This window comes from Balaenoptera physalus, assembly GCF_965194825.1.
Source record: "Balaenoptera physalus genome assembly, chromosome: 4".
In the NCBI taxonomy this organism is placed as follows: Eukaryota; Metazoa; Chordata; class Mammalia; order Artiodactyla; family Balaenopteridae; genus Balaenoptera; species Balaenoptera physalus.
Genome location: NC_138891.1, coordinates 7,361,735 through 7,389,157, shown reverse-complemented (window position 1 = coordinate 7,389,157; position 27,423 = coordinate 7,361,735). Strand labels below are relative to the sequence as shown.

General features: G+C 37.3%; 1 protein-coding gene across 1 annotated transcript in view; it reads left to right on the top strand.

Annotated features, from left to right (window-relative positions):
- KCNH8 (potassium voltage-gated channel subfamily H member 8) overlaps positions 1–27,423 on the top strand; it is a 401,123-nt gene that overhangs the window by 296,255 nt on the left and 77,445 nt on the right. Inside the window, exons 8-11 of the mRNA XM_082460817.1 lie at positions 7,716–7,913; positions 18,147–18,346; positions 19,227–19,476; positions 25,081–25,295. Coding sequence (XP_082316943.1) covers positions 7,716–7,913; positions 18,147–18,346; positions 19,227–19,476; positions 25,081–25,295 — 863 coding nt within the window. The remainder of the gene's footprint in view (positions 1–7,715; positions 7,914–18,146; positions 18,347–19,226; positions 19,477–25,080; positions 25,296–27,423) is intronic.

The following is a 27,423-nucleotide window of genomic DNA, read 5'->3' as shown; positions in this document are numbered from 1 at the left end:
TTGCTTCCTGAGGTGAGCTTGTATCACTATAAACTTCCCTCTTAGAACTGCTTTTGCTGCATCCCACAGATTTTGGATAGTTGTGTTTTCATTTTCATTTGTCTCCAGGTGTTTTTCTTTTTCTGATTTGATCTGCAGTAATCCATTGATTGTGTAGTAGCATACTGTTTAGCTTCCACGTGCTTATGTCTTTTGCATTTTTTTTTTCTTGTAGTTAATTTCTAGTCTCATAACATTTTGGTTAGAAAAGGTGCTTGATATGATTTCAATTTTCTTAAGTTTACTGAGACTTGTTTTGTGGCCTAGCATGTAATCTATCCTGGAGAATGGTCTATGTGTACTTGAAAGGAATGTGTATTCTGCTAATTTAGGGTAGAATATTCTGTATATACATATTAATTGTATCTGGTCTAATGTGTCATTTAAGGCCAATGTTTTCTTATTGATTTTCTTTCTGGATGATCTCTCCTTCGATGTAAGTTGGGTGTTAAAGTTCCCTACTATTAGTGTATTACTGTCAATTTCTCCTTTTAAGTCTGTTAATATTTGCGTTATGTATTTACGTGCTCTGATGTTGGATACATATATGTTTATAATTGTTATATCTTCTTCTTGCATTGAGCCCTTGATAATTATGCAATGTCCTTCTTTGTCTCTTGCTACAGTCTTTGTTTTAAAGTCTATTGTGTCTGATATAAATATTGCTACCCTGGGTTTCTTTTCATTTCCATTTGCAAGGAATACCTTCTTCCATCCTTTCACTTTCAGTCTGTGTGTGTCTTTAGATCTGAAATGAGTCTCTTGTAGACAGCATATACATGGGTCTTGTTTTGTATCCATTCAGCCACTCTATGTCTTGTGATTGGAAGATTTAATCCATTCACATACAAAATAATTGTTGATATTTACGTTCTTGTTGTCATTTTGTTAATTGTTTGCAGTTGTTTTTGTAGCTCTTTTTTGTTCCTTGCTTCTTCTTTTGCTCTCTTTCCTTGTGATTTGATGACTGTATCTTGTGTTATGTTTGGACTTCTCTTTTTTGTGAATGTATCTATTATAGATTTTTGGCTTGTGGTTACCATAAAGTTCATATGTAACAACCTGTGTATATACATGATTATTTTAATAATAATGGTCTCTTAATTTAAAAGCATTTTGACAACCCTACATTTACTCCCCACCTCCATGTTTATAATTTTTGACATCATATTTTGTATCTTTTTGTTTTGTGTATCCTTTGCTACTTATTGTAGATATAGATGACTTCTAGTACCTTTGTTTTTAACCTTCCTACTAGCTTCATGCATAGTTGATTTTTTTACCTTTATTTTATATTTGCCTTTACCAGTGAGATTTTCCTCATAATTTTCATATTTCTAGTTGTGGCCTTTTCTTTTTTTCTTAGAGAGGTTCTTTTAATATTTCTTGTAAAGCTGGTTTGGTGGTGCTGAACTCCTTTAGCTTTTGTTTGTCATAAAACTCTTTATCTTGCCATCAAATCTGAATGAAAGCTTGTGGGGTAGAGTATTTTTGGTTGTGGATTTTTCCCTTTCATCACTTTAAATATAGCATGCCACACCTTTCTAGCCTGCAGTTTCTGCTGAAAAGTCAGCTGATTGCATTATGGGAGTTCCCTTGTATGTGACAGTTGCTTATTATTTGCTGCTTTTAATATTCACTTTTTATCTTTAATTTTTGCCGTTTTAATTGCAGTGTGCTATGGTGTGGTCCTCTTTGGGTTCGTCCTGTTTGGGACTCTGTATTCTTCCTGGAACTGGATTTCCTTTCCCAGGTTAGGGTAGTTTTCAGCTATTATGACTTCAAGTATGTTTTCTGCCTTTTTCTCTCTCTCTTTTCCTTCTGGGACCCCTACAATGCAAATGTTAGTGTGCTTGATGTTGCCCCAGATGTCTCTTAAACTGTCCTTTTTCTTTTCATTCTTTTTTTTTCTTTTTTTCTCTTCTGTTTCAGTGATTTCCACTACTCTGTCTTCCAGCTTTCTGATCCATTCCTCTGTATCATTTAATCTACTATTGATTCCTTCTAGTGTATTTTTTCTTTCAATTATGATTTGGTTCTTCTTTATATTTTTTATAGTTTGGTTCTTCTTTATATTTTCTAACTCTTTATTATAAACTTCTAACTTCTCACTCTGTTCATCCAATCTTCTCCCACGTTCTTTGAGCATCTTAATAATTATTACCTTCAACTCTTCATCAGGTAGACTCCTTGTCTCACTGAGTTCTTCTGATGTTTTATCTTGTTCCTTCATTTGGAACATATTCCTCTTATGTCTCATTTTGCCTAATTTGCTGTTGTTATTTCTATGTATTTGGTAGGTTGGTTACTTTTCCTGGCCTTGGGGAGGTGGCCTTTGGCAGGAAATGTCCTATGCATCCCAGCAGCACGTTCCCCTCTGGTCACCAGAGCTATATGCTCTTGGGGTGCCCCTGTATGGGTTGTGCGAGTCCTTTTCTTCTGGCAGGCTTACTACTGTGGGTGGTCTGGTAGGTGTGGCTGGCCCTCAGTCTGGTTGTTTGCCTTTTGTGGAGGTTGCTGGCTACTTGTGGGTGGGGCCAGGTCCCAGAGTGGTTGCAGGCTCAAGGGGTCTTAAGGCAGCCAGCCTGCTGGTAGGTGAGACTGTGTCCTTGCCAAGCTAGTTGCTTGGCCTGAGGTCTCCCAGTACCGGTGTTGACAGGCTGGTGGTTGGGGCTGGGCCCCAACACTAATAAGCTAGAGGGAGGATTCCAAAGTGGTGCTTTGCCAGCAACAGCATCCTTGTGGTAGAACGAGTTCCCCAGAATGTCTGCCTCCAGCGTCTTTGACCCCAGGGTGAGCTCCAAGATCAGCAGGTGAGTGTGACCCAGACGCCTTTCAAATGACTACTTCTGCACTGGGTCCCGGAATGTGTGAGAATTTGTGTGTGCCCTTTAAGAGTGGAGTCTCTATTTCCCACAGCCCTCTGGCTTTCCTGAAAGTAAGCCCCACTGTCCTTCAAAGCCAAATGTTCTGGGTGCTCATTTTCCCAGTGCAGGATCCCCAGGCTGGGGAGCCTGAAGCGGGACTCTGACCCTTCACTCCTTGGGGAGAACCTCTGAAATTGTAATTATCCTCCCGTTTGTGGGTCACCCATCTGTGGGTATAGGTCTTGACTATGCCCCATCTCCGCCCCTCCTACCCATCTCATTGTGGTTCCTTCTTTACATCTTTAGTTATAGAAGATCTTTTCTTCTAGTCTTCTGCACTTTTGCATCAAAGTTGCCCTGTAAGTATTTGTCATTTTGGTGTGCCCGTGTAAGGAAGTGACCTCAGGATCTTTCTATTCTGCCATCTTGGCCACACCCTCCCATAGGCTTTCCTTAAATAACATGCTTCTATTCCTTTCATTAAAGCTAAAATATCTGTTAATTTACCAAATACTAATATAAACTAAACTTTTCAGGAACACATCTATTGTATAAAGCAGGTCACACCTGTACAAACTGTGAATGTAAACATATGCACCATACAAGTAAGTATATTACTGTATGAAACCTAGATTAAAATAAAAAGAAACTCCTGTTTAGAGTTAAAAGTATGTAATTAAGCAAAATACTGGTTAAGTATGCAATGAAAAGTACATGGATTGAATTATCATGCTTAATTATAGGCTCTTCTGGGCATGGTCATTAAGAGTGATTCTATCTTTGAAATTGATATTTATTTCACAAATCTCCTCTGTTTTATTCATCTAATCTATTTTGGTGATGACAGGATTATTTTATGATATCCTTTGTTTTTATCAGATGGCAGTGTATCCAGTATATTTAGATTCTACTTCATTTTGTGTATGCTTTTTCCTTCAAAATTTAGGGGAAAAAAATTGAGCAAAAACAGACAGACTGTTCTAGGACATCCCTTTAGAGATGAGTTTCTCTAGATTAAAAAAAGATTGGCTTCCAAATTGGTTAAATTGCTTCTCCTGTACAGTACAGTGACATGCTGTCTTGTTACAGTGGAACATGTGCTCTCATTTCGGACGAGCTGTTCTGTGAAGAAGTTTTATTTAGCCCCCAGAGCCCATCCCCGGATTTGTGGGTGTTACCTCCTTTCCGTGTTACCAAGTTTTTTTTACCATCATTATTGCTTGTGCTCCAATAGCTGCAACACAGTTTAGTAACAACCCTTCTTAAAAAACAAGATGCTTCTGAAAATAGACAGAACAGTTGGCTAGACAGAAAAGATATATCAACAAAAGTAGGTCTGCTGTTTGTCTGTGTTTTGCTCCCTAAATCGCTTCTGAGACAGTTTCACACATATGTAAATGAACAGGAATTGAGTGAGAGTATAATCTAATATAATCCTTATGACCTATCACAAAATTTTATCCTATTTTATTAAGAAAATCAAATTCTATGAAAACTGATTTGGTTCGGAGAATTTTTAAATGTTTCACTTTTGTTCCAATTAAGGAATTTAATCAAAGATTTTGGCTGAGTTTGTTTGGTTTTATTTTTCTAATGAGAAAACTTGAGGTTCTGTAAGCAAAGGCACACTTTAATTCAATTCAAGATCAGTAGATGGGTCCAGTTTTTTATTCATGACCTGATTGTATAGCTGATTCAGCTGAGAGGATGCAGTGGCTTTATTGTGTGTGGTGTTGTTTTTCTCATTCCTCTGTGCATCAAATAAAAAAATTAGTCATGCAATATTTACTCTCTGGGCAAAATGACATTTTTCAGCTGCTCAGACTTCCCAAAATTAGTGGGAATGACCAACATGGAACAAAGGGGCAAACCCCTCTAATCATTTTTGAGCAGAAACATGACATCCCTTTCAGAGCACTGCTTGGAAGGCACTTGAGAAATAGCCAACCCACCAGCCATTCAACATCTTGTGGTTGGCCGTACTTGACAACGCTTGGGTCAAATGCCTGTAAGAGCACTCTTCTGCAGAAATAAGCATCCTGAGTGCAATGATATATTCAGATGTCATCTCTGCTTCCTGATTTTACTTGTCTTGACTCTCCCCCTACGGTGCATATAAATACACCAGTAATATTTTTTAAATGCACATGTGTTTTGCTTTTGTGATATTTCTTTAATTAATCTTGGATAAGCTGTCTTTATGTCTAAATCTTTTTCCATACAGGATTAAACCAGGTTTTACCAAATCATGCTTTATCACTTCCTCCTTCCCTTCACTTAAAATTCTAGAGCAGAACTCTTTAATCTGGGCCCTTGGACCCGGCCTGTAGGAAAAGGCCATGAACCACCTGAAAATGTACACAAAATTGTGTGTGTGTCTCCATGTGTGCTTTGTCCTGGGAAAAAGAGCATGTCTTTCTTCAGGTTCACAAATGGGTGTATAACTCCCCCAGTTTTAAGAACTACTGTCACCTAGATTTCCTCCCTGTCATTTCTATTAGTTAAGAAATGCTCAGTTCTATCAGATGACACCCCTGGGTTCTACTGAGTACACATAGTCACCACCTTCCTTTTCCATTATGACTCACTCCTGATCTCATATTTTCTCTTACTTTCTGAATTTTGTACTTTCTCTGTTCCAATTTAAGTAACATGAGAAAGAGAGAGAAAAGAGATGTTATATACTAATATAATATTTGCCACTAACAGGGGTTGGCATTTCTTCATGTGGCATCTCATTTAATCCCACTGCAACTGTACAAGTTAGATAGTGTCCCTGTTTTTACAAATGAGAAAATGAAGCTCAAAGAAGTTAGTGATTCCCACAGATGGAAGGAAGAGTCCAGATTTAATGGAAGAGTCCAGATTTAAATCTATGTTTGAATGTGGAGTTTATTCCTTCACGAAGCCTTTCCAGACAGAATAAACGGTCATAGCTTACTAATGGTGTCAGCTTTCATAATGTGTAATTTTCACTTTATTATTATTCTCTATCATCAAAAAATACATTCATTATACTTTGTGCAGAAATCTAGTACAAATTTATAAATGCTCATGTGTTGCTATATTGCATCAGTGTTGTCATATTATTGCAGAGGGCAAGAACAATTTGTATGTTCATTAATTCTTTCATTTTTAGAAATAATATTTATTAAACTCTACTATTGTTAGGGACTTTGCTAAGTTCTGGAATAATGGTTCTAAGTTCTATCTTCACATCAGATTCTACTGGAGAACTTTTTAAAAATACCAGTACCTGAACTCGGAACCAGAAATTTTGATTCACTACATGGAGGTGGCACTTGGACAGTGTATTTTTAAAATGCTTTCCCAGCTGTAGTCAGCATTGAGAACTATTGTTCTAGAGGGTGACTTTGCAGAGTCAAGGGACTTTGGTCCCCTAGATCTGCAGCATCAGCATCACATGGGAACCTATTGCAAAGGCAAATTCTCAGCCCTTCTCCCCAACCTTCCCATGTGTTGTACCAGAAACTCAAGGGATAGGACCTGGCTGTCTCTAACAAGCTCTCTAGATATTTCAGAGGCAAGCTAATGGTTGAGAAACACTTCTCTAGAGACAAGATAAATAAGACAGAGTACTTGCCCCTGAGCATTTCTGTTTGATCTCAAGGAACCCAGTTGTTTCAAATCTGCATTTTAATTACCTAGCACAGTTCCATAATCTATAACTTTAGTTGATAATGACAGCATTATTACTACTTAAACAATGTAATGTCTTTCCATCTCTTCTTGGGCAGCCATTAAATGAAGTGTTAATAAGGAAATAGTGGTCAATGACCAACATCCCTTAACAAAAGTCTCATGGACCTTATGGGTTGAGCTGAATTGCCATAGTGTTTCATAACACACACACACACATAGAATTTTTAAATATAAAATTTTAAAGAGAGAATATTTCCAGTAAAGGATTTTAAAGTGGTCTTTGTGTTGTGTTTTCATTGTATTATTATTAATATTATACTTGCTATTTCCCATCTTTATTAACATAGCTTTATTACAGCTTTATGATAGTATAATTGACATACAATAAAATGCACATACTTGAAGCATTTAATTAGATAAGTTTTGACACATGTATACACCAGTATCGTGAAACAGTTGTAGGGGGTCACCCAATTCCATTATAGGAACCTCATAGTTGTGCAGTTTTCCCCCACCACCCCCAAACAGCAGAATGAGGTTGTAGAGAAGGTTTCCTGAGGAAAACATGAGCTAAGACCTATAAGGCAACTGATATCAGGTCAGGTGAATAAAATAAGGAAAGGTTGTACAGGATAGAAATAAAGCCCATCAAAAAAAAAAAAAAGAAGAAGAAAAGAAATAAAGCCCATCTTGCCTATATGAAGTCTAGATTCTTGTGTTGGTTGCTGTTTACTATCATGTAGGGTTGAAAAATACCTACTCAACCCCTTTGTTTCTTAAAATTCCAATTGAGAAATAAGCTTAACAGCTAGTGAAGTATACAACACTGTTACCGAGAGTAGAAATCCCAGGTTCTGTCACTGCAGGTAGTTCTTGCATTAGAGTAACCTGTTCATCTTTGACCACCAATCCACTCTTGAATGCATATTTCTCTGCTGTGTGTATTATAAAAAACAGTTGCATGAAGGTGATGCTTTTGCTTTTAGAACCATGGAATCTAATTCCTTGCCTTTAACTTCCTTCTAACTTTCTTCTTTCTCCTGAGCAACTTCGTGCATCCTTAAATGTTCATTCATCATTACGCCCAGGTGCTAATACTGAGACTTTATTTTGGGGGCTTAAATGCTCATTTTTTTTCCATTGCAGGTTGGCTTCATGAGTTGGGAAAGAGACTGGAATCTCCATACTATGGTAACAATACTTTGGGGGGGCCGTCGATCCGAAGTGCCTATATTGCCGCTCTGTACTTCACACTCAGCAGCCTCACCAGCGTTGGGTTTGGGAATGTCTCTGCTAATACAGATGCAGAAAAGATCTTTTCCATCTGCACCATGCTGATTGGTGGTAAGGAATATTCTTCCTTTAGACCAAGAGAAGGAGCAAGTGTCTGCCAAACGGTTGCTGTTATGTTCCCTCTGTCCTAAAACCCAATACAGGGTAGATTGGTTTACACTGGAAGAGTCTAAAAGCACTAATTAGGAAATCAGTGACCAACAGTTATATATACATGTAGCTTAGCAATGAAAGTCTGTGATGTCAAGAATTCCATGTTCTGACAGATGAAGAAATAACCATTTACCTGATGGTTGATTTTATTTATATATATATATATATATATATATATATATATGTTTTTAATAGAAGTACTGTTGATTTACAATTTTGTGTTAGTTTCAGGTGTACAGCACAGTGATTCAGTTATATATATCCTTTTCCAGATTTGTTCCCTTATAGTTTATTACCGAATATTGATTATAGTTCCCAGTGCTATACAGTAGGTCCTTGTTGGTTATCTATCTTATATGTAGTGGTGTGTATATGTATCTGATGGTTGATTTTGAAAGGTCAGGCACTCTGCTTCCTAACATGCTGTTTACCTTTAGTGTTTGTGAGTTACATGAGTCTGAATCACAGGTATACATTTGAAATGCCATTTTATAGCTCCAAACAGGTGAGTGTTATCAAATTTTATTAATACTACTATAGTAAATTAAGGATGTTTGATAGATAACTTAGTTAAAACAAAAGCAATAAACACCAATACAATAATAATAAATATTTAACCTTTATTAATCACGGTTATGTTCCATTCTCTGTGCTGAATGCTTCAGTACAATACCTCAAGCAATTCTGAAGGCAAATCTATGGGTTCGGCACCATTATTATCCCATTTAACAAATAGAGAAGTTATTATGCTATTACGTCTGAGCTTCAAACCCAGCGTCTGTACTCCGCTTTGTATTGCTGGGGTTTGGACTCCGCAAGTCTTATTCATCTTTGCCAGCTGCCATCAGTCACTTCTCCCAATAGGGGGCGCCAGAGGGAGACTGGAGGCAGGAGGAGGGGAGAAGGAACTTCCAGGTTCTGATGGGTGCAGTGTACCTTGAGTGGCAGGCCACCTCAGACAGCTGCAAGTGGTTCTAGCCTTCAGCCTCTTCAGGCACTTTCAGAAGCAGCCTCACTGGGCTTTCTCAGAGATACCTGCACCTGATGGAGGTACCCCTGCATCCAAAGTCAAAGCCCCGACTCCTCGTGGCTCCCATAGCTTCTCCTCTGGGCTCCTTTCTGCTGATAACCCCACTTCTTCTCTTTGTTCATCCAGCTCCAAGGGCAGAAGCTCCTTCCTGCAGCTATCACACTCACGTTACCTCTATCTAGACTCCCCTTCTGATCATTCAACACTCCAACATCAGGGAAAACAGTTCTTCATAATAAATTCCCCCAGATGAAATATTTAGTTTCATTTCTCTTTTCTGAACCTCCTAACTGACAGGATTGATGTCTTTATTACCCACATTTTTCAGATGACAAATCTAAACCTTGCAGAAATAAAGTAACATTTTCAATGCCATACAACCAGTAAGTAAAGAGGCAAGTTTGGAACCCAGGTGATTACTTACTTCTGTCATTAAATACGTAAATGGAAACATGTTGAATTATAAAGCTGTTCTCATGGAGATGTGGGCATCTACCTGGATTGAGTAAATATTCTTAAGCCAGAGTTCTATGAGTACTTTCTGCCCCACCGTATTCCCTCAAAAGCTTATGTCATGTTCTCTTTTTTTTTAGTTTAATTTTTGTTCTATATTAGAGTATAGGTGATTTACAATGTTGTGTTAGTTGCAGATGTACAGCTAACTGATTCAGTTATACATCTATATATATCCATTCTTTTTCAGATTCTTTCCCCATATAGGTTATTACAGAATATTGAGTAGAGCTCCCTGTGCTATACCGCAGGTCCTTGTTGATTATCTATTTTATATATAGTAGTGTGTGTATGTTAATTGAGATTATCATGTTCTCTTAATGACCTTAGTCCCAGATATTACTTTGAGGTTTGAACCTTATTATAGAAGATGGTTTCTACCAACTTCCTTGCATAGATGTGAACTGATTATGTGGGACTTCAAGCAATGAGTCATCCAGCCTACCATGAAACCAGAGCAGCATAAAGGCAATCTTTCCCTCGAGGAGTTTAGGATCACCTTGGAAGAAATATGTGGAAAGTGTTTTAACAATACCAGGCAGTCAATGCTAAGTGCCAAATCAGTTAGGAAATTGAGAAGCAGTGAGAAACGGGGCCAGGGATTGGGAGAATTTCTTGGAAAGGCAGAGTTGCTGAGGTAGCATGCTGGGACTGCAGCACTTGGAAGAGGGTTTTGGCCGATGTAGAGCAGTAACAGCCTAGGGAGCAGAGAACAGGAATTCTCGTTTTCTAAAGAGCTGCAATGTGCCAATCCCATGGTGGTGGTTTTATACCCAGTATTATGGCTTATATAATTGCTGCTCTCCTTGATGGCCCATCTTTCAGCCTAGCAGAATGACAGGCATTTTGCAAACAGACACAGTCTATATTTATTTAATATTTGCCCATGTTTCTTCTACTCCTGGTGGAAATTTTGGGAAATGCTCAAATGCTCAAGGCTTAACCTACTAATTTGACATTGGAAGAATATGTTAGCTAATTGAGCTTATTTCCTGTTGATTCACTAACTATAGTGTAAGTGGTCCTGAATCAGAAATTGTTAAGGATATTATTATTCCCTGCTATTCATTGTGAGTAGAAGCTAAGCTGGTCACAAAGCCAAAAGATATGGGAAATAATCAATGCCACTTTATCACTTGGTAAATATTTATTGAGCAAATTATCCTGGTGCAAAACCAGCACTCATTTGGAAATGGCATTAAAGCATTTAGGTGACTTGAGCAGCACTTAGGAAATCATTGGTTTTGAATGGCAAATGGCATCTGAGTAACTCAGATTTATTAATTAAAGCTTCACGAATCTGTGTCTGTGGGAAATAACTCTATTATTGTGACAATTACCCTAGGCTAAGAGAAATGATGCCTTCATTTTAATATTTCCTAGTTAACAAATTACTGGCATAATTTTGAGAACTAATCATAAGAGCTCACAATATTGAACACTTTGTTCATTTAATTCTCATAACTCCATGAATTAGAGGTTATTAACACCCTAATTTAGATGTAAGGCAGCAGAAGTTTAGTGAGTTTAAATGCCCGGATTCACTAAGACCTAGAAAACTTTTTGTAAAATATCCATTTCATTATATACTGCAAATTGACTTTATTTTTTAATTTCTATAAATGTATACAAATAATTTATTTTTTTAATTTAAAGTATGTATTACCATGGAATCAACGCTCAGGAATCCCCACACAAGGCCGATGAAATTGCTAATGACAGGGATGCAATATTTACTACAAAAGCAGGCAGGAGTGGTATTAAATGTTGCAGGTGAGTGTAAGAACCCCAGATAATTATCCAGGGCAGAGGGGCTCACAAGCTGAGTGAGGAGGAGGAGGGGGAAGGGAAAGCTTCCACGTGAGCATCTGTAATTAATGAGTGTGCACACCACTGATTTATGGGAAACATATTTAAAACTACCAAAGAGATTAAGCAAAAGTAATGAAAAAAAATCCATACCTAGATAAATCTGTATAAACTTTGAGAATACCCAAAACAAAGAAGGAATCCTAAAAACTTCAAACAACTATTAGAATTAATAAGTGAATTTAGTAAGGCTAATGGATATAAAGTCAATATGCAAAAATCAATTGTATTTCTATATATTAGTAACAAACAATTAAACAATATAATATTTTTAAAATTATAAAAACATAAAATACACAGGAATAAATGTTTTAAAATGTGCAACACTGGGACTTCCCTGGCAGTCCGGTGGCTAAGACTTTACCTTCCAATGCAGGGGGTGCAGGTTCAATCCCTAGTTGGGGAGCTAAAATCCCACATGCCTTGCAGCCAAAAAACCAAAACATAAAACAGAAGCAATATTGGAACAAATTCAATAAAGACTTAAAAAAAAATGGTCCACATCAAAAAAAATTTTTTTAATGTGCAATACTATTATACAGAAAAGTATAAAACATTAGAAAATTTACAAATAGTTTAAAATAATGGAAGGATATACAATGGTGATGGTTTTAAGACTTAGTATTGTAAACATACCAGTTTTATTCAAATTAACCTAAGGAGTCAATGCAGTCTCAATTTAAAAAACCCAGTAGATATGTGTTTGCCTGTATATATATGCCTGTTTGAAAATTGGCAAGATGTTTCTAAAAATTAGAGGAACAGCAGAACTAAAATGATTGTAAGCAAGCATAAAGAAGAACAAAATTGGAATATTTATGCTGCAGGTATCATGATGCGTAATAAAGTCACAGTCATTAAGAAAGTATGGTTTTGGCTCAGGAATAGATAAATAGGCCAATGGAATTGAAGAGCGTGCAAAAACTTGCCCATAAACATATGGTCACTTTATTTATGACACTGGTGATACTGTAACACAAGGGGGAGAAGATGATACTTTCAATAAACATTGCTGAGTCAAATATATATAAATATACATGTTGAAAAACAACCTTGACCCCTCTTAAAACTAAGTTGAAATTAATTCCAGATGAATTTTGATCTAATTGTGTAAGGGAAAACAATAAAGCTTCTAAAAGCTAACATAAGAAAGTATTTTCATGACCTTGGGTTTGGCAAAGATTTCTTAAGCATGACTCAAAAAGCCCTATCCATAAAGGAAAGATTGATAAATTGGACTTCAGAACTTCTGTTTATCAAAAGGCATTATTAAGAACATGAAGCAGCAAGTCACAGGATAGAAGATATTTGCAAACATGTATCTGACAAAAGACTCTTATCTATTATATATAAAGAACTCTAACAAATCACTAAGAGCAGAGAACTAAAAAACGCATTAAAATTCTTAAAAAGCACTTCAAAAATAGATTTTCTTACTTGAATAGATGATAAACATATAAAAAAAAAGGTGCTCAACATCATTCATGTAGGATATGCAAATTAAGATCAAAATTAGATAACATTTGCATTCACCAGAATGGTATATTAAAAACACTAATAACTCTAAGTGTTTGAGAGGATAAAGAACATCTTGACTTCTCCTATACTGTTGATGTGAGTGTCAGTTGGTACAAGAGTTTTGTCAGTATTTACCAAGTTTGAACATATCTGTATTCTGTGCCTCAACAATTCCATTTGTGAGTGTATATCCAACAAAAAATCACATATATTCACATCGAAAGACATAACGTGGAAGCATTACTGCAAAAGTTTCAAAGTGGAAATGCTCACTAATAGGAGAATAAATAAGTAAATTATGAAATAATTATTCAATAAAGTACCATACAGTAATGAGAATGAATGAACTGTTATGTTACCACATGGATAAATCTTACAAACTCAATGCTGAGCAGAGAAGACAGACACAAATAAGTACGCACTGTATGATTTTGTTTAAAGAAGGTTCAAAAGTAGGCAAAACTTATTGATTGCAGTATAACTCATAGCTGCAGTTACCTTTGGTGAGGGTGCTGGTTGGTGACTGTGTGGGACACCAGGCAGCCCTGGGTGCTGATAATATCACGTTTATTCATCTGGAGGTGATTCCATGGATCTGTTCACTTTGAGAAATGAACTATACATTTACTATTTGTGTAATCTTCTCAATGTGTGTCTTTGATACTAATTTTAGTTTGTAAAATGATAATAGATGAGCTAAAAATAATAATATAACTATCAGGTGTGGGATGAGAAAGTGGATAGCAGTGAGCTGAGTTCTCACTTTTCATTCAAGTTGCTTTTTAGGCTTTGTCTTAATATGATAAGTTAAGCAGTAGAAGTGAAATCTCATGATCTAAAATATTGATGATAATCAGAAGAAGACCTAAAAGAAATAATTTTGAAAGTTTGCCTTTGGAGACTGGGATGGGGATGATGGGAAGGGCTTGGGACTGAACTGTTCCTAAATTTTCCAAGCTACTTGCTTATGATTATAAAACTTTTTAAAGAAATTATCAAACTGCCAGAGGTTCATTTTGGTTCCATAAATATTTATGGCACACTAAAATTATGCCAGGCACTGTGCTAGATGCTAGGGAAACAAAGATGACTAAGATATGATGCTTTCCTTCGAGGAGTTCACAGTTGAGTAATGGAAATAGGTACTCAGGCAGATGATGTTCTTTCTTTTTCCATTTTAACTTTTCCTATTATAATGCACATTTCGAAAGAACTGGAAAATCTACATAAAAATAAAATTACATATAATCCCATCACCAAAGGATATTCTTTTCAGTCTTTTCATACATTTATTCCCCTATTTTCTAAGAGATTTATATCAACTACACATATCATTTTTGTCACCAAACAAAATATATTGAGAACATTTTCCCATGTCTTTTAAAATTCCTCTCTCATATTTATTAATGGCTGCCTGATGACTGAGCCCCAAGTGTTGGGACCATCACCTCAGCCTCAGAGGTTAGATATAGCTTTCTAGTGAAGAGGACTGATCACTCAGGACATGTCCAGTTTAAATGAGGCATTGTTGCCATGGAAGAGGTAGAGTGAAACTCTTAACAGCCAAGGCTTTCCTTGGGTCCTCTTATCCTATAAATACTACCCTGACGTGATTTTTTTGGACTTACAAATTCGCTGTTTTTAAGGTGTCTTTACACTGCCGTTTCAAGTCATCATTTAGGAAATTGTTCTCACTCTCTGTTCTCCCTGCCATCTGCCACTCACAACCCAGTGTACTTATAGCAAGGACTGGAAAATTCCAGGGCAATAAGTCGGTGAGAAAGAAGAAGAGGGCAGCTAAGGTTACCCAGAGCCTGAGCTCTGGTCTCCATTTATAGCAGGAGAGCACAGTTCCCCTGTAGACTCTGAAGGCACTGCAAAGTAGTTGACTAAAGAAATCAGAAATGATGATCTCAGGACAGCAAGGTTGCCCAAAATCCAAAGAAAGAAGTGGTGGGGAGGGAGAGAGAGAGAGAGGAGAAGGAAGGAGGAGGGAAAAAGGGGGGGAAGGAAAGGAAAGAGAAAGAAAAGAGGGAAAGAGAAAGCCAGGCAACCTATAAGAATGCATTTTCATTTGAAGTCTGTTTACTTTCATGTCAGATCCTGAGTGTTGAGCCTCCTCTGAAAACCTGATATTAACATGATCTTTTACAAAATGCATTCTATACAAAACTCCTCCACAAAGAAAAAGAACCTCCCACAGACTCAGCAGCAGGCCTAGCATGCTACTTTCAGAATTATATACATCAAATTTGCTAGGAATAAAAAGGAAAAGTGAAGGATAATTTCCAGACTGACCTGGATATAGAAGTTCTTCAGTCAAAATTTCATAGTAGATGGAATGATTTGGTCTGACAGTCACAAACACTCTTCGCCAGTGTGAAAATGATAGCCAGTGACAGAGAGGCAATAATAACTTTGGAAAACTGAAAAACTACGAGAGCTAGCGTTGTATTTTTTGAACTACTTAAATTAGAAGTATTTTCCTATGCTGAAATGAGACTTTGAAATTATGATGACTCAGACGTAGACTAGGGCTTTCCAACAACACTTATGAATGCTACAATGAATCCAGTAATTCATTTTATTGATAATGTACAATTAGGACGCTAAGTGATCTGAACATATTACTTCTCTTACCTTAAGTGCTTTACAGACATTATAATTAAGCAAAGTTAAAATCATACACATAATTAAGGAAAGCAGTGTTAAAATAAATGAAATAAAATTGTTCTCAGTACTCAGTTTAATCGCCATAAATGACTATTACTACATACTTTCTACAGATGGTGAGGCTTCCAAACACTGAGCCCATAAGTATATTAACAGAGCCTGAAATCGGTGTTTAATTCCTTCGACTTGGAGCAGAATCAGTTCTTTTCTTTGCTGAGTGTTTATCATAAATAGAGGTCTCCCCTTCCAAATAAAATATTTAAGTGGCAGAACTGTTGTGCTTCTAAAACCATACAGAAGAATGAGCCTCTACTTAGAACCTGTCAATAAGCATTCAACATTTAGTTGTTAAGCAATATACGTTTTTCTTGGGATATTTTTAACCCTTTGGAAGACATTTCATTTTTGAGCACTTAGGAAGAATCTGCACCTACGTGTGCTTGCATGTAGCAGGCATTTCTTGACTATTTCTTGAATTTCCTCCATCAAGAAGTTATTTCCACAAAGAACCACTCAGTTATTTGACAGGTTGCTGGAAAACCTTAAATCTGGGTTTCTCCTGCATATTTTACACCACTGAGCATCCTGGAAATTCATAGCACTTTTCACTTTCATGGGAAAAATTAACATAAATTGAGCATGCACACACAATTAAAGGCACTTTAAAAAAGATATTTTAACTCTTTAAATCCTGAAATAACTCTATGAGTAAGGTACTGTTATGCCCATTTACATATAAGGAAACCACGCAAGGGAATTACATATCTCGCCTGGTTTACAAAATTAGAAGTGGTAAAGCCAGAATTTAAATCTAGTGGTGTCTGATTCCGAAGTCCATATTTCCTCTGCAACATTATATTGCCTCCTGTATATAGACCCTAAGTTTAACCCTATTCTAGTAACTTCTCCAAAATATTGAGGCCTTCTTTATTATGGGGTGACTTTACTGGCATGGTGACCGTATTTTCCATACAGAAATGATGATGTATATAACCTGATAAAGAATTTTAACTCCAGTGTTAGATTAGGCTGAAATTAGTATGACAAAAGTTGATAATTTCTGGTAAACATAACCGAAAGAAAGAATTCGGGTTGGGGCTATCTTGAAATATTCAGGAGGATGGATGTAACAACAGGTCGACACATTTGCACTAATTATCAATTCTGGTGCTAAGAAACTTTTAACATAGTTCCTTGGACGTTGAGATTTGGGCACAGGGACGTTTATGATAGGTCTTAATAGACAAACTAGAAATTTTTAGTCTTTTTTTTTTTTTTAACTAAAAACTGCTGAAACCAGTGATTTCACCCAACCCCTGAGCTTCTTACCTTCTTGCCAGTCCCATGGGAATCAGGGCTGAAATCTGAATATCACAGAGAGTTGATCTGTCCGTAAGTGTGGGCACACTCTTTCCCAGTTTAACAAACCCAGGTGGGTCCAAGGCTTTCTCGGGCTCCTTGCTGGTGTCTGCTAGGCCATTCCCGTTGTTTGACCAACAACTACTGCTTAGTGCCAAATCCTCACATCTTTTCTGACTTTGAGATACTTGACCATTCCCCACAGCAGGTGGCTCCTTGGGAAGTGAAGTCCATCTGCTTGCTCACTCTATGTTTTTCCAGGAGAAAATCCATCCCTAGTCCCCATCCACTCTGGAATTCTGGTGAACAAAGCCTGCTTTCTCATTACACTCTGGTGGTGCTTTTGGGAGGGGAAGACTGACCAAGAAATCTCATTGAAACAGGAGTCACATGTTCGTGTACCACCCGGCTCTTTTCAGAAGGGTGGCGAGGATTCTAAGCAGAATATCTGAATTCTTTGTTTCTTGAATGGTCTCAGGATTTCTAATATCTATGTCCCTTAAAATTAAAGTGACTAGAGAGCTGGGGTGGTGTTATCTTGTCTTCAGATTGCCCAGGAAATCCTCAATTACATTTCTAACACCTTTTTCAGTACCTTTATTAATAGAGACGTGTCATATTTAATATCCTAAAACTAATTTTAAATGATGGCTTTGGGGAAGAGACTAATATTCTCATAAAGGCTAACCAGATTTGTATTATAGACTTACTTTTGAAATGTATTTGTTATTATAATAAAAATAACTATTAAGCCCTAATTTGATAGCTTATTCTATGAAATTATTAAAACCATTTCATCATACCTACACAATTATACCCAACGATTAAAATAATACAGATGTGAATAGAGTACAAAAATCAGTTTGTCATAGCCAGGATGGCGGCTAACAGATTAAGTGTGGGTCAAAGTGGTCTATTGTTCTTATTACTGAGTATTTTTAAAAGGTATTTTTACTCTGATCAAGCCACGTGGAATCGAAATGACTACATCAGGATGCACCCTGTGGCACTGCAGCTGCAGCAAAAAGCCTGTTTCAAAATAGCTGTGTCAACGTGGCCAGCTACGTGTACTCTGCTGATTCAGGATATATAGACTGTACATTTATACATAAGGAGGAAGCCCCTCCATCCTATTTTTCTCCGATTATATGCCGTGTTGTTTTCTCTAGCCTTGATGCATGCCTTGGTGTTTGGAAACGTGACGGCGATCATACAGAGGATGTATTCCAGATGGTCCCTCTATCACACTAGAACCAAGGATCTGAAGGACTTCATACGTGTCCATCACCTGCCCCAGCAGCTCAAGCAGAGGATGCTTGAATATTTCCAAACAACCTGGTCAGTCAACAATGGAATAGATTCCAATGAGGTAATGTGCATTTCTCATGTTGACATTTTCAGGCAGAAAGCACGTATTCTAAGGTAAAAGCAAAGTGCTCTAATGCAGGTCTCAAAAGGGAAATACACACCTACCACCTTCTTTATCTCTTTATTTTTAGTCTCTCATGACCTCAATACATCTTCTTTCATCTGCTCGGGCTTATGTTTTTACAATGTCACTTTGGATTGGCCTGTGTTTTACAGTAACTTGCTACTTTGGTCAATCAGGCAGACTTATTTTCATTCTCATTGACCCTCTTTGAAGGAACCAATTCTTATGACAGTTGAATGATGGAATCATGGAATATTAGATTAATCAAGTTAATGTTTACCTTTAAAAGAAACAAAGTAAAAAAAAAAAAAGAAATGGCTTTTCAGCAAACATGTTATCTTTGGACATCCAGAAACACCGCAGATCTCCACTGTAGAAAAGTTATCCTATAAAATCAAGCAACCATTCCACCAACCCCCCCAATGAAACCAGTCATCAATATTTTTAAGTGATTATTTGTTTTTTCCTCTCTTCAGATGGTCATGACAGCAGAGGAAACACTAAAGGGTCCAAATTCCATATCTTCTGTCCTGAGTAGGTGTCTTTGTGAGAAGCAAGTCACAAGGAACTATATGTTTCATTCTAGAGTCTTTTATTAATTTATTCTATTTCTCCAGACTTATTAACAGCTGATTATTTAGGAGCACACAACCAGGGTCACAGTCATGGAAAAATCTCTCCAGGATTATTCATATGTATATTTGCTCTTCTGTACTGTGGTTGGTCAAACAGTGGGAAAAACGTCCTGTGGTCTTATAGTCAATCAATTACGCAAGACTGACCCCAACTTGCTTCCCTCTTTCATCTTCTCTGACAGCTTTTGAAAGATTTTCCAGATGAGCTTCGTTCTGACATCACCATGCACCTGAACAAGGAAATCTTACAGTTGTCCCTTTTTGAGTGTGCCAGCCGGGGCTGCCTGAGGTCTCTGTCCCTACACATCAAAACCTCCTTCTGTGCTCCAGGGGAGTATCTGCTGCGTCAGGGAGATGCTTTGCAGGCCATCTACTTTGTATGCTCGGGCTCCATGGAAGTTCTTAAAGACAGCATGGTGCTGGCGATCCTTGGTATGTCTGAGTTGAAAAGCTTCATGAAATTTTACTCTGGAGCATAAATTAAGGAGATGAAATGGGAGGAAAAACTGTGATTGAGAGAAGGAAAATTAGGGATGAATATGTGGATTCAGGATATGGGTTTAATTTGCCAAATTATTATTATTAGTTTTTATTATTATTATTAATTGTTATGCCATATATTGAGTTTACACTGTGCTAAGTGTTATATCCAACACGTTTTGATTCTTGTTAAAAATCCAGTGGTGTAAATATTATCCCCACTTTACAAGTGAATATATCGTATCTTAGTTAACTTAATTTGTCCCAAATAACATAGCAAGAGAATGAACACAGTTCTTTCTGATTCCTAAAGCCAGATTATAAATTATGATATAGTCTGCCTCTTGGTGAAACAGCTGGTCAGTTTTCAGAGGGCATTTCTGCATTTTTGTGGAGAATCAATTCAGAGAAGAACATTGAAAATTGTTTTATCTGTGCTAGAAATTGCACAAAAAATGATTTCATATTGAGAATAAGCTCTCATAGCAATCATAGCAATCATTAACTCAATTCTGTCAAGGTGATGATAGGCTTTTTTCACTCCCTCAAAAATTCATAGGACAATTTGTGAATATTTTGTACCACAAAGTTGACTCCAACTATTAAGACATAATTGGTGTTCGTTGAAATGTAAATGTCAGCTGACAAAAGATGACATGCAGGGTTAATGTAGAAAAATTGCTATCTGCAATTTTATGTGTACCTCTTCTAAAAATCACTTTCATTTGTTTATCTGTTTGTTCATTTATTTATTCAACTATTATTTCTTGAGGGCCTACGACTAAATTAGGTACTGGTCTAAACGATATATTTTGAACACCAGTGTAGAATGATAATGTTCAGAATTTGTGTTAAATTAAAAGTGGCTAGTGCAGCACTTTTCATTTATTTTTAATTTTCATATTTAAGAACCTAATATCTGTGGACAATCCAACCCTTTACAAAGTATTTTCACATGTGGGACCTTAGTTACGTTTTCCTAACACAAAGAGACAGATAAGAGAGGTATTTTCTCATTTTTCCGAAGTCAAAGCTAACCTAGGTCTTCAGACTCTGTATCCAGTGTTCTTTCCACCTCTGAACAATGACTTTTATTCTATATGATCACTGTTAAGTCTGCAGTCTCTGGATTTTAGCTAGTAAGCTTCAAGATAGGTTATATTTGGGAAGAGAGAAGAGAACTAATATTGATTGATTCCCTAATGTGAGCTGGGTGTTGTACGTCCATTATCCAATTCAAATCTTGCAACCCTATTAGGTTGCTATGATTATCCCCAGTTAGAGGTGCAGAGATGGGGGTAGCACGGGGTAAAATACCAAATGGAAGAGTGCTTTCCATTGCTTCCCATTGACTTCAGTTTACCACATCCCAGATGAAAGGTAGGGTTTGCCTTCCAAAGTTTGGGCTCAATTCTTGATTCACCCCCTTATGTTTTTCTCCTTAATAGAAAGGCATGGAAGAGCAACTAAAAGAGTGTATTTATCCTCAGTGTGGCCAGCTCATTATCAGTGGGAGAGTGAGACTCTGTATGTGTGTGTTTTTCAAGAGGAGAATTTAACACTCTTCCTGCCCACTTCTCAACTCTGTGAAGTTAAAGATCAGTCATTCTATCATTTTTTATTCAAAATTAAAAGTGACAATCATTTTAAAATTTGCTTCAAAAACCTTTCTTTACCTGTGGGTTTCCTTAGTACCACTATCGGTTTTATAGTCTGTCCATTGACACAGTCTGCTTTTAAAAGGGCATTTAGTGCCATTTACAGTGACATGGATGGACCTAGAGATTGTCATACTGATTGAAGTAAGTCAGACAAAGACAAATATATGATATCGCTTATATGTGGAATCTCAAAAAATGGTACAAATGAACTTATTTACAAAACAGAAATAGAGTCACAGATGTAGAAAATAAATTTATGGTTACCAAGGGGGAAAGGTGGTGGAGGGATAAATTGGGAGATTGGGATTGACATATACACACTACTATATATAAAATAGATAACTAATAACCTACTGTATAGCACGGGGAACTGTACTCAATACTCTGTGATGACCTATATGGGAATAGAATCTAAAGATGAGTGGATATATGTATATGTATAACTGATTCACTTTTCCGTACAGCAGAAACTAACACAACATAGTAAATTAACTATACTCCCATAAAAATTAATTTAAAATAAAATAAATAAAATTAAAGGGTATTTAGTTATTTTTCTAGCAGCTTATGGTTTGATGTACATGTAAGCAAATAAATGCACTATTTTTAAATGTATGTAATGTGGGTTTTTCCATAATTGTGGTGAATTTTTAAATTTGGTAACTAGCAACAGTTCTAGGAATGGAATACGAAGGCATCATCCCTGATACTATGTCACGATAGGTACAAATTTGATGGCTTGTATGTAAATACTATTGTTTGTAATACACAATTCCATCGGATTTTCTTATTTTTAAAAAATTCTACTAACAACTAAAAGACTTAGTTCATTGCCTTGTGCTTCTGGCCCGCATTTCCTCCATAAGTTGAGCTTCCCGTAATTAACGTTTTCCCATCTTTGCTGCTACCATATATCTCTCAAAAATGGACATGACCATTTGAAACACGCCTATGTTATATTGGGACTAAACCCAAAGATAATAAATTAGTAATATTTTCTCTCTGTGGTTAGCATTATTTCAACGGAGATTGACTATTTTACTTCCCCTAGGGTAATATTATCTTATGGGCCAATTTAAATCAATACTGACTTTGATAAACTTAAGCACATGGCTTAAAATATAGATATTTAGTACATGTTCACTCTGCCAACAAAATAATTAATACATAATGTCGTAGGGGAAAAGTATCACCAAACAGCTGTCAAGCCATAATTTATTCAAACAATCCTGTCGTCCTATCAATTCTTGAAGGCATTCTTAATCTGATGCTTTTTGGGTAGGCAGTTGACACAGAGGCAGGGATTTTTCCAGGGATAGAATTTGTCTGCCTTATACACATTCATTTCATGTCCTGGTAATTGAACACTTTCTTCATCGTGATTTAAAAGAAGATGACAAAGCACGGATAAATGCACTCTTCACAGATGGCATTAGTCTACCTAATTATAATCAAACATAAGTTATAGCTCTAACCAGGATGGTTTGCACATGCATCCCATCAACGTTTTTTTGCCCAATGGAAGAATAATGATTAGCAAATATCAGTAATGGAATTCTGAATAATAGAGACTCTAAGGGACCATAAATATCTTCTTTTCTTTTAGAAATAAGGATACTGAAACCCAGTGTAATTAAGAAACTTAGATCTAGGCTCTAAATCTAGGTAGTGAGTAATCCACAAAATCATAAAATTAGTGAGGGTGAGGACCAGGCTCCAGCTGAGGTCTGGCACACATGTCAGTGGTCCATAATTATCCATTGAATAAATAAATAAACTGGAATTCTTTCTAAGATGCCAAGTTTAGCAAGATGCTGGAGTCATTGTGGCCGAAATCACCAGGTATGAAAGTATGATGACCCTAAAGTTTTTCCAAACACCAGTTGCTTAACAGAAAATGTGAATTCTCACCGTGGCAACATGGTGCATCATGGTAAATTCTCCTCAGATATACAAAATTTGAAAATTTGCTGTATTCAGTCCATCCTGGCTATATTTACATCTTGCATCAGTATCCAACTTTGAGTTTTTGAGCAGCAATTTAGATTTCTAACAAAACATGCAAGAAAAAAAATTTCCAAGTTTAGCAGGATTGGTGACAACAATAAATCAAACTTGAATTCTTCAGCACTATGTGGCTGTTTATTCTCTTAGTGTCTATAAATATAGATTTTAGTCTTTTTTCTTCTGCCAAATAGGTTCAATTTCAAGGTTTTAATTCAAAGATAATACCTAGAATAATTTAAAATGTTTTGATCTGGCACAAATATTTATGAATATCTCAGGTATTCATAGTTGATGTGGCACATCTCCTTTTACTGTCAAATTTGATAAAACAGACTTTTATTGAAGCCTGCTGCATGCCAGAGACTTTGCTTCCAGAAATTCTGGGCACAGTAAAAAATAAAAGTTTCAGAGTTAAAAAACTAATTGAATGATAATGGACGGGGCAATTTGTTCTATAACATTCCAAAGATATTATTTGCTTGGTGGTTTTTGGTTGGTCAATTAGTGGTTGTTGGTTTCCTATGAAATGAAACAAAGTGGACATAAAAATATATAAATAAATAAAAGTTATTTTATTTATTTATAGGCATGATGATATTTGAAGACAAAGCAAAGGCAAAGTAGAAACTCATAAGCTGGAGCCTTGAATCCAATGCCAGCATCCTTTGTGAACTTGGTCATATTACCTCAGCTTTTAACCTAAGTTTGTCTGAGAATTGAATGGATTTTCCTGCAGATTTCTCACATGGACGCTGAGTGAATTAATGGCTCTGTCTAAAATAAAACTGAAGTTGCAATCAGCTCTTTGTTAGTAATTACAATTATGCTCACCCACCTGCCAGGTTAAACTGATTCGAATCAATTTTAAGATTTTAAAGATTCAAGTAACTTGTCCAATATTATCTAATCAGCAAACTCGAGGAAGTAAGCTAGTTCCCAGACAGGTGAAGTGTAGCCTAAGACTGATCGACAGAGGTGTTACGGACAAAAGATCAGAGGTGCTGGCTGTGGGGTGGGACACAGAAAATGTGAATAAAGTAGTGTTAGATTATCTCTCCCCACAGTGGAAGAGCGCATAGTTTTTATTTATTCACTTTCTTTGTTGCTGGAGAAAATGGGATTTTTACACTGTCACAGAACATTAAAACTATGACTTGTATTTTGCATTTTTATGTAGTAGATTTCATGGTCTGTAATGCCCAGTAGTTGCCTCTGCCTCTCAACTCTCCTCCTCCACGCCCCCGCTCCTGTCTTGTAGACATGTTCAGAGATAAATAAAACAACCTGAGTATATTAGATGGTGATGCTTATATTATTGTCCAAAGTGCTAGAATCAAAATGATTAATATACCTCTTGATGGTCTAAACCTCAGAATCCTGGAGCATTTTTACAGTCAGAAAAACTGAGCCATTATTGTTTCCCTTGAATGGTTAAAGCAACTGTGACGAAAAATGTCAACTGCTTTGTCTAAAGTCATTTATCAAATCCTGCGAGGGACCTGTCTGGAGCCCATGTATGACCTACAATTCCTAACTCTCAGGCTCCTAGGCTTTATTCTCTAGACCAGTTTTCTCAACTGGGGACAAGTTTGATTGCCAAGGCACATTTGGCAATGCCTGCAGATATTTTGGGTGTCATCTCTGGGAATGGATGATGTGAGATGCTACTAAACATTCTAGCCCGTACGGAATGCTCCCCCTGCCAGCAAAGAATGATCAGGCCCCAAATCTCAACACTGCTGAGGCTGAGAAACCCTGCCCCAGATAAAGGTTCCTCTTCTCTTTCAGTGTAATTTCAGAGAAATGAAGCCTGTAAATCAAACAAAGTTACCAGTCCCAAGCTTGCTTTTCATTAACGCTACATGTCTCTTTTTTTCACTGTTTCAAGGGAAAGGGGATTTAATTGGAGCCAATCTATCAATTAAGGACCAAGTGATCAAGACCAATGCGGATGTGAAGGCGCTAACCTACTGTGATCTCCAGTGCATTATCCTCAAAGGACTCTTTGAAGTGCTGGACCTTTACCCAGAATATGCTCACAAATTTATGGAAGACATTCAGCATGACCTCACATACAACCTTCGAGAAGGTCACGAGAGTGATGTAAGTCTCACTTCTAATTAGTGCTGAGACCCAAACACACGGGACCTGGAGATCATTTATAACAGGAAAGGCACATGTCCTGACTTCACTTCAAATAGGCTCTGAGCAGATAAGGTAGGGCTGTTCGGTTACTAATTGAGCAGTTAGATAATTAGCTACAAGTCAAACCTGGAGCTTGTTATCAACATTTTAGGAAAGTATTATTTACGGATGACTTCTCTTAATTCAGTTTCTTTCTTGTTTATTTTCATGTGCTTATAGCCAGAATCAATTTCAGGGACATATAATATTCAGCTAGAGATGTGTGACTTCTCCCGAACTGAAAGATTTCTGGATAGAGTATGTGGTGCAGAGTTTGCTGTGTGTGTAATTATTCACTACTCCACTGGCTTGACATGCATTTTGCTTAAGAATATCTTTTTATTTGTTAACCGGTACTCAAAACAGCCTATCTTAAAATGAATAAATATGCACGTAAGGATTCAAGCCAAAGATTGTCACGCTGAAAGCATAATGAACATTTTCTGAAATTATATATTTGCTGCATGTTTCAGTTTATACAAACAGCTTTCCTGTCAAAATATGTACCAAACTGCATCCCGTGATTAAGCTGCTCATGAACATGACTTCATTAGATGTGTCAGAGAGACCAATGATTTAATAGGGATGATTGTTGAAAGGCAAGCCAGAGCACGTACGCAGAGCATTCTCTATGAACAGAAGCCTTGATCTGCTGCCTTGAGCTTTGTCCCAGATAGCTACTATACTCGATTTTTTCCCTAAGGGTTTAAGAAACGAAGCTCTTGTTTTGACTAACCCACTTGTGGGGACATTTTGTTCGTCATCAGTATTCTCCACTTGAAAGGTAAAGAACGAACCCAAATTGCGTATGACTTCATCTTGGTGGAGGATATCAAATGGCAGACAGTATGTAGATGGTATCCCTTTCTGACGTTCAAGATTACCATTTTTTTTTAAATTTTATTTATTTATTTATTTATTTATTTTTGGCTGGGTTGGGTCTTCGTTTCTGTGCGAGGGCTTTCTGTAGTTGCAGCAAGCAGGGGCCACTCTTCATCGCGGTGCGCGGGCCTCTCACCATCGCAGCCTCTCTTGTTGCGGAGCACAGGCTCCAGACGCGCAGGCTCAGTAGTTGTGGCTCACGGGCTTAGTTGCTCCGTGGCATGTGGGATCTTCCCAGACCAGGGCTCGAACCCGAGTCCCCTGCATTGGCAGGCAGATTCTCAACCACTGCGCCACCAGGGAAGCCCCAAGATTACCACTTTTGAATGTGTGCTTCAAGCAGCAGAGGAGGTATCAATATTTATTGCAAACATATTTGTGCTAAGTACTCTGCCTGTGTAAAACATCTCATTTAGTGCTTAAAGCCACTGTTGAAGGTGAGTGTCAACTAGGTTTTACAGGACAGAAAACAGATGCAGAATGGTTAAGTAACATGTGTGAGGTCACACAAACTTGTAGGTGGCAGGGACAGAGTATGGGCACAGGTGTCTGTCATTTTAAAATCTGTAAACTCGTAGTCATGTTTTCTCTTATTTATTTATTTATTTATTTTTGGCTGTGTTGGGTCTTTGTTGCTGCGTACAGGCTTTCTCTAGTTGCGGCGAGCGGGAGCAACTCTTCACTGTGGTGCGCGGGCTTCTCATTCCGGTGGCTTCTCTTGTTGTGGAGCACAGGCTCTAGGCGCGCCAGCTTCAGTGGTTGCAGCACGTTGGCTCAGTAGTTGTGGCTTACGGGCTTAGTTGCTCTGTGGCATGTGGGATCTTCCCGGACCAGGGCTCGAACCCATGTCCCCTGCATTGGCAGGTGGATTCTTAACCACTGTGCCACCAGGGAAGTCCTCTGTTGTCTCTTCTTCTTGAAGACACTCTTCTTGTCTTCCCTTTCAATAAATCGAGGTCTACGACTATAGTTGCCTTTTGTGCTCTCCACGACAGCGTAATGTGACAGCTATTTTTGAAGAGTGGAGGTGAGTTAGGGCATCGAAGTCACCAAAAAGGGAAAAAGAAATGAGGGAAGAGAGAAATAGCCAACATTCCTCAGCATAGACAAATGGAAAATATGGGATCTCAACCCCTAGTTTCTTCTTATTTGGTTACTTTTAAGG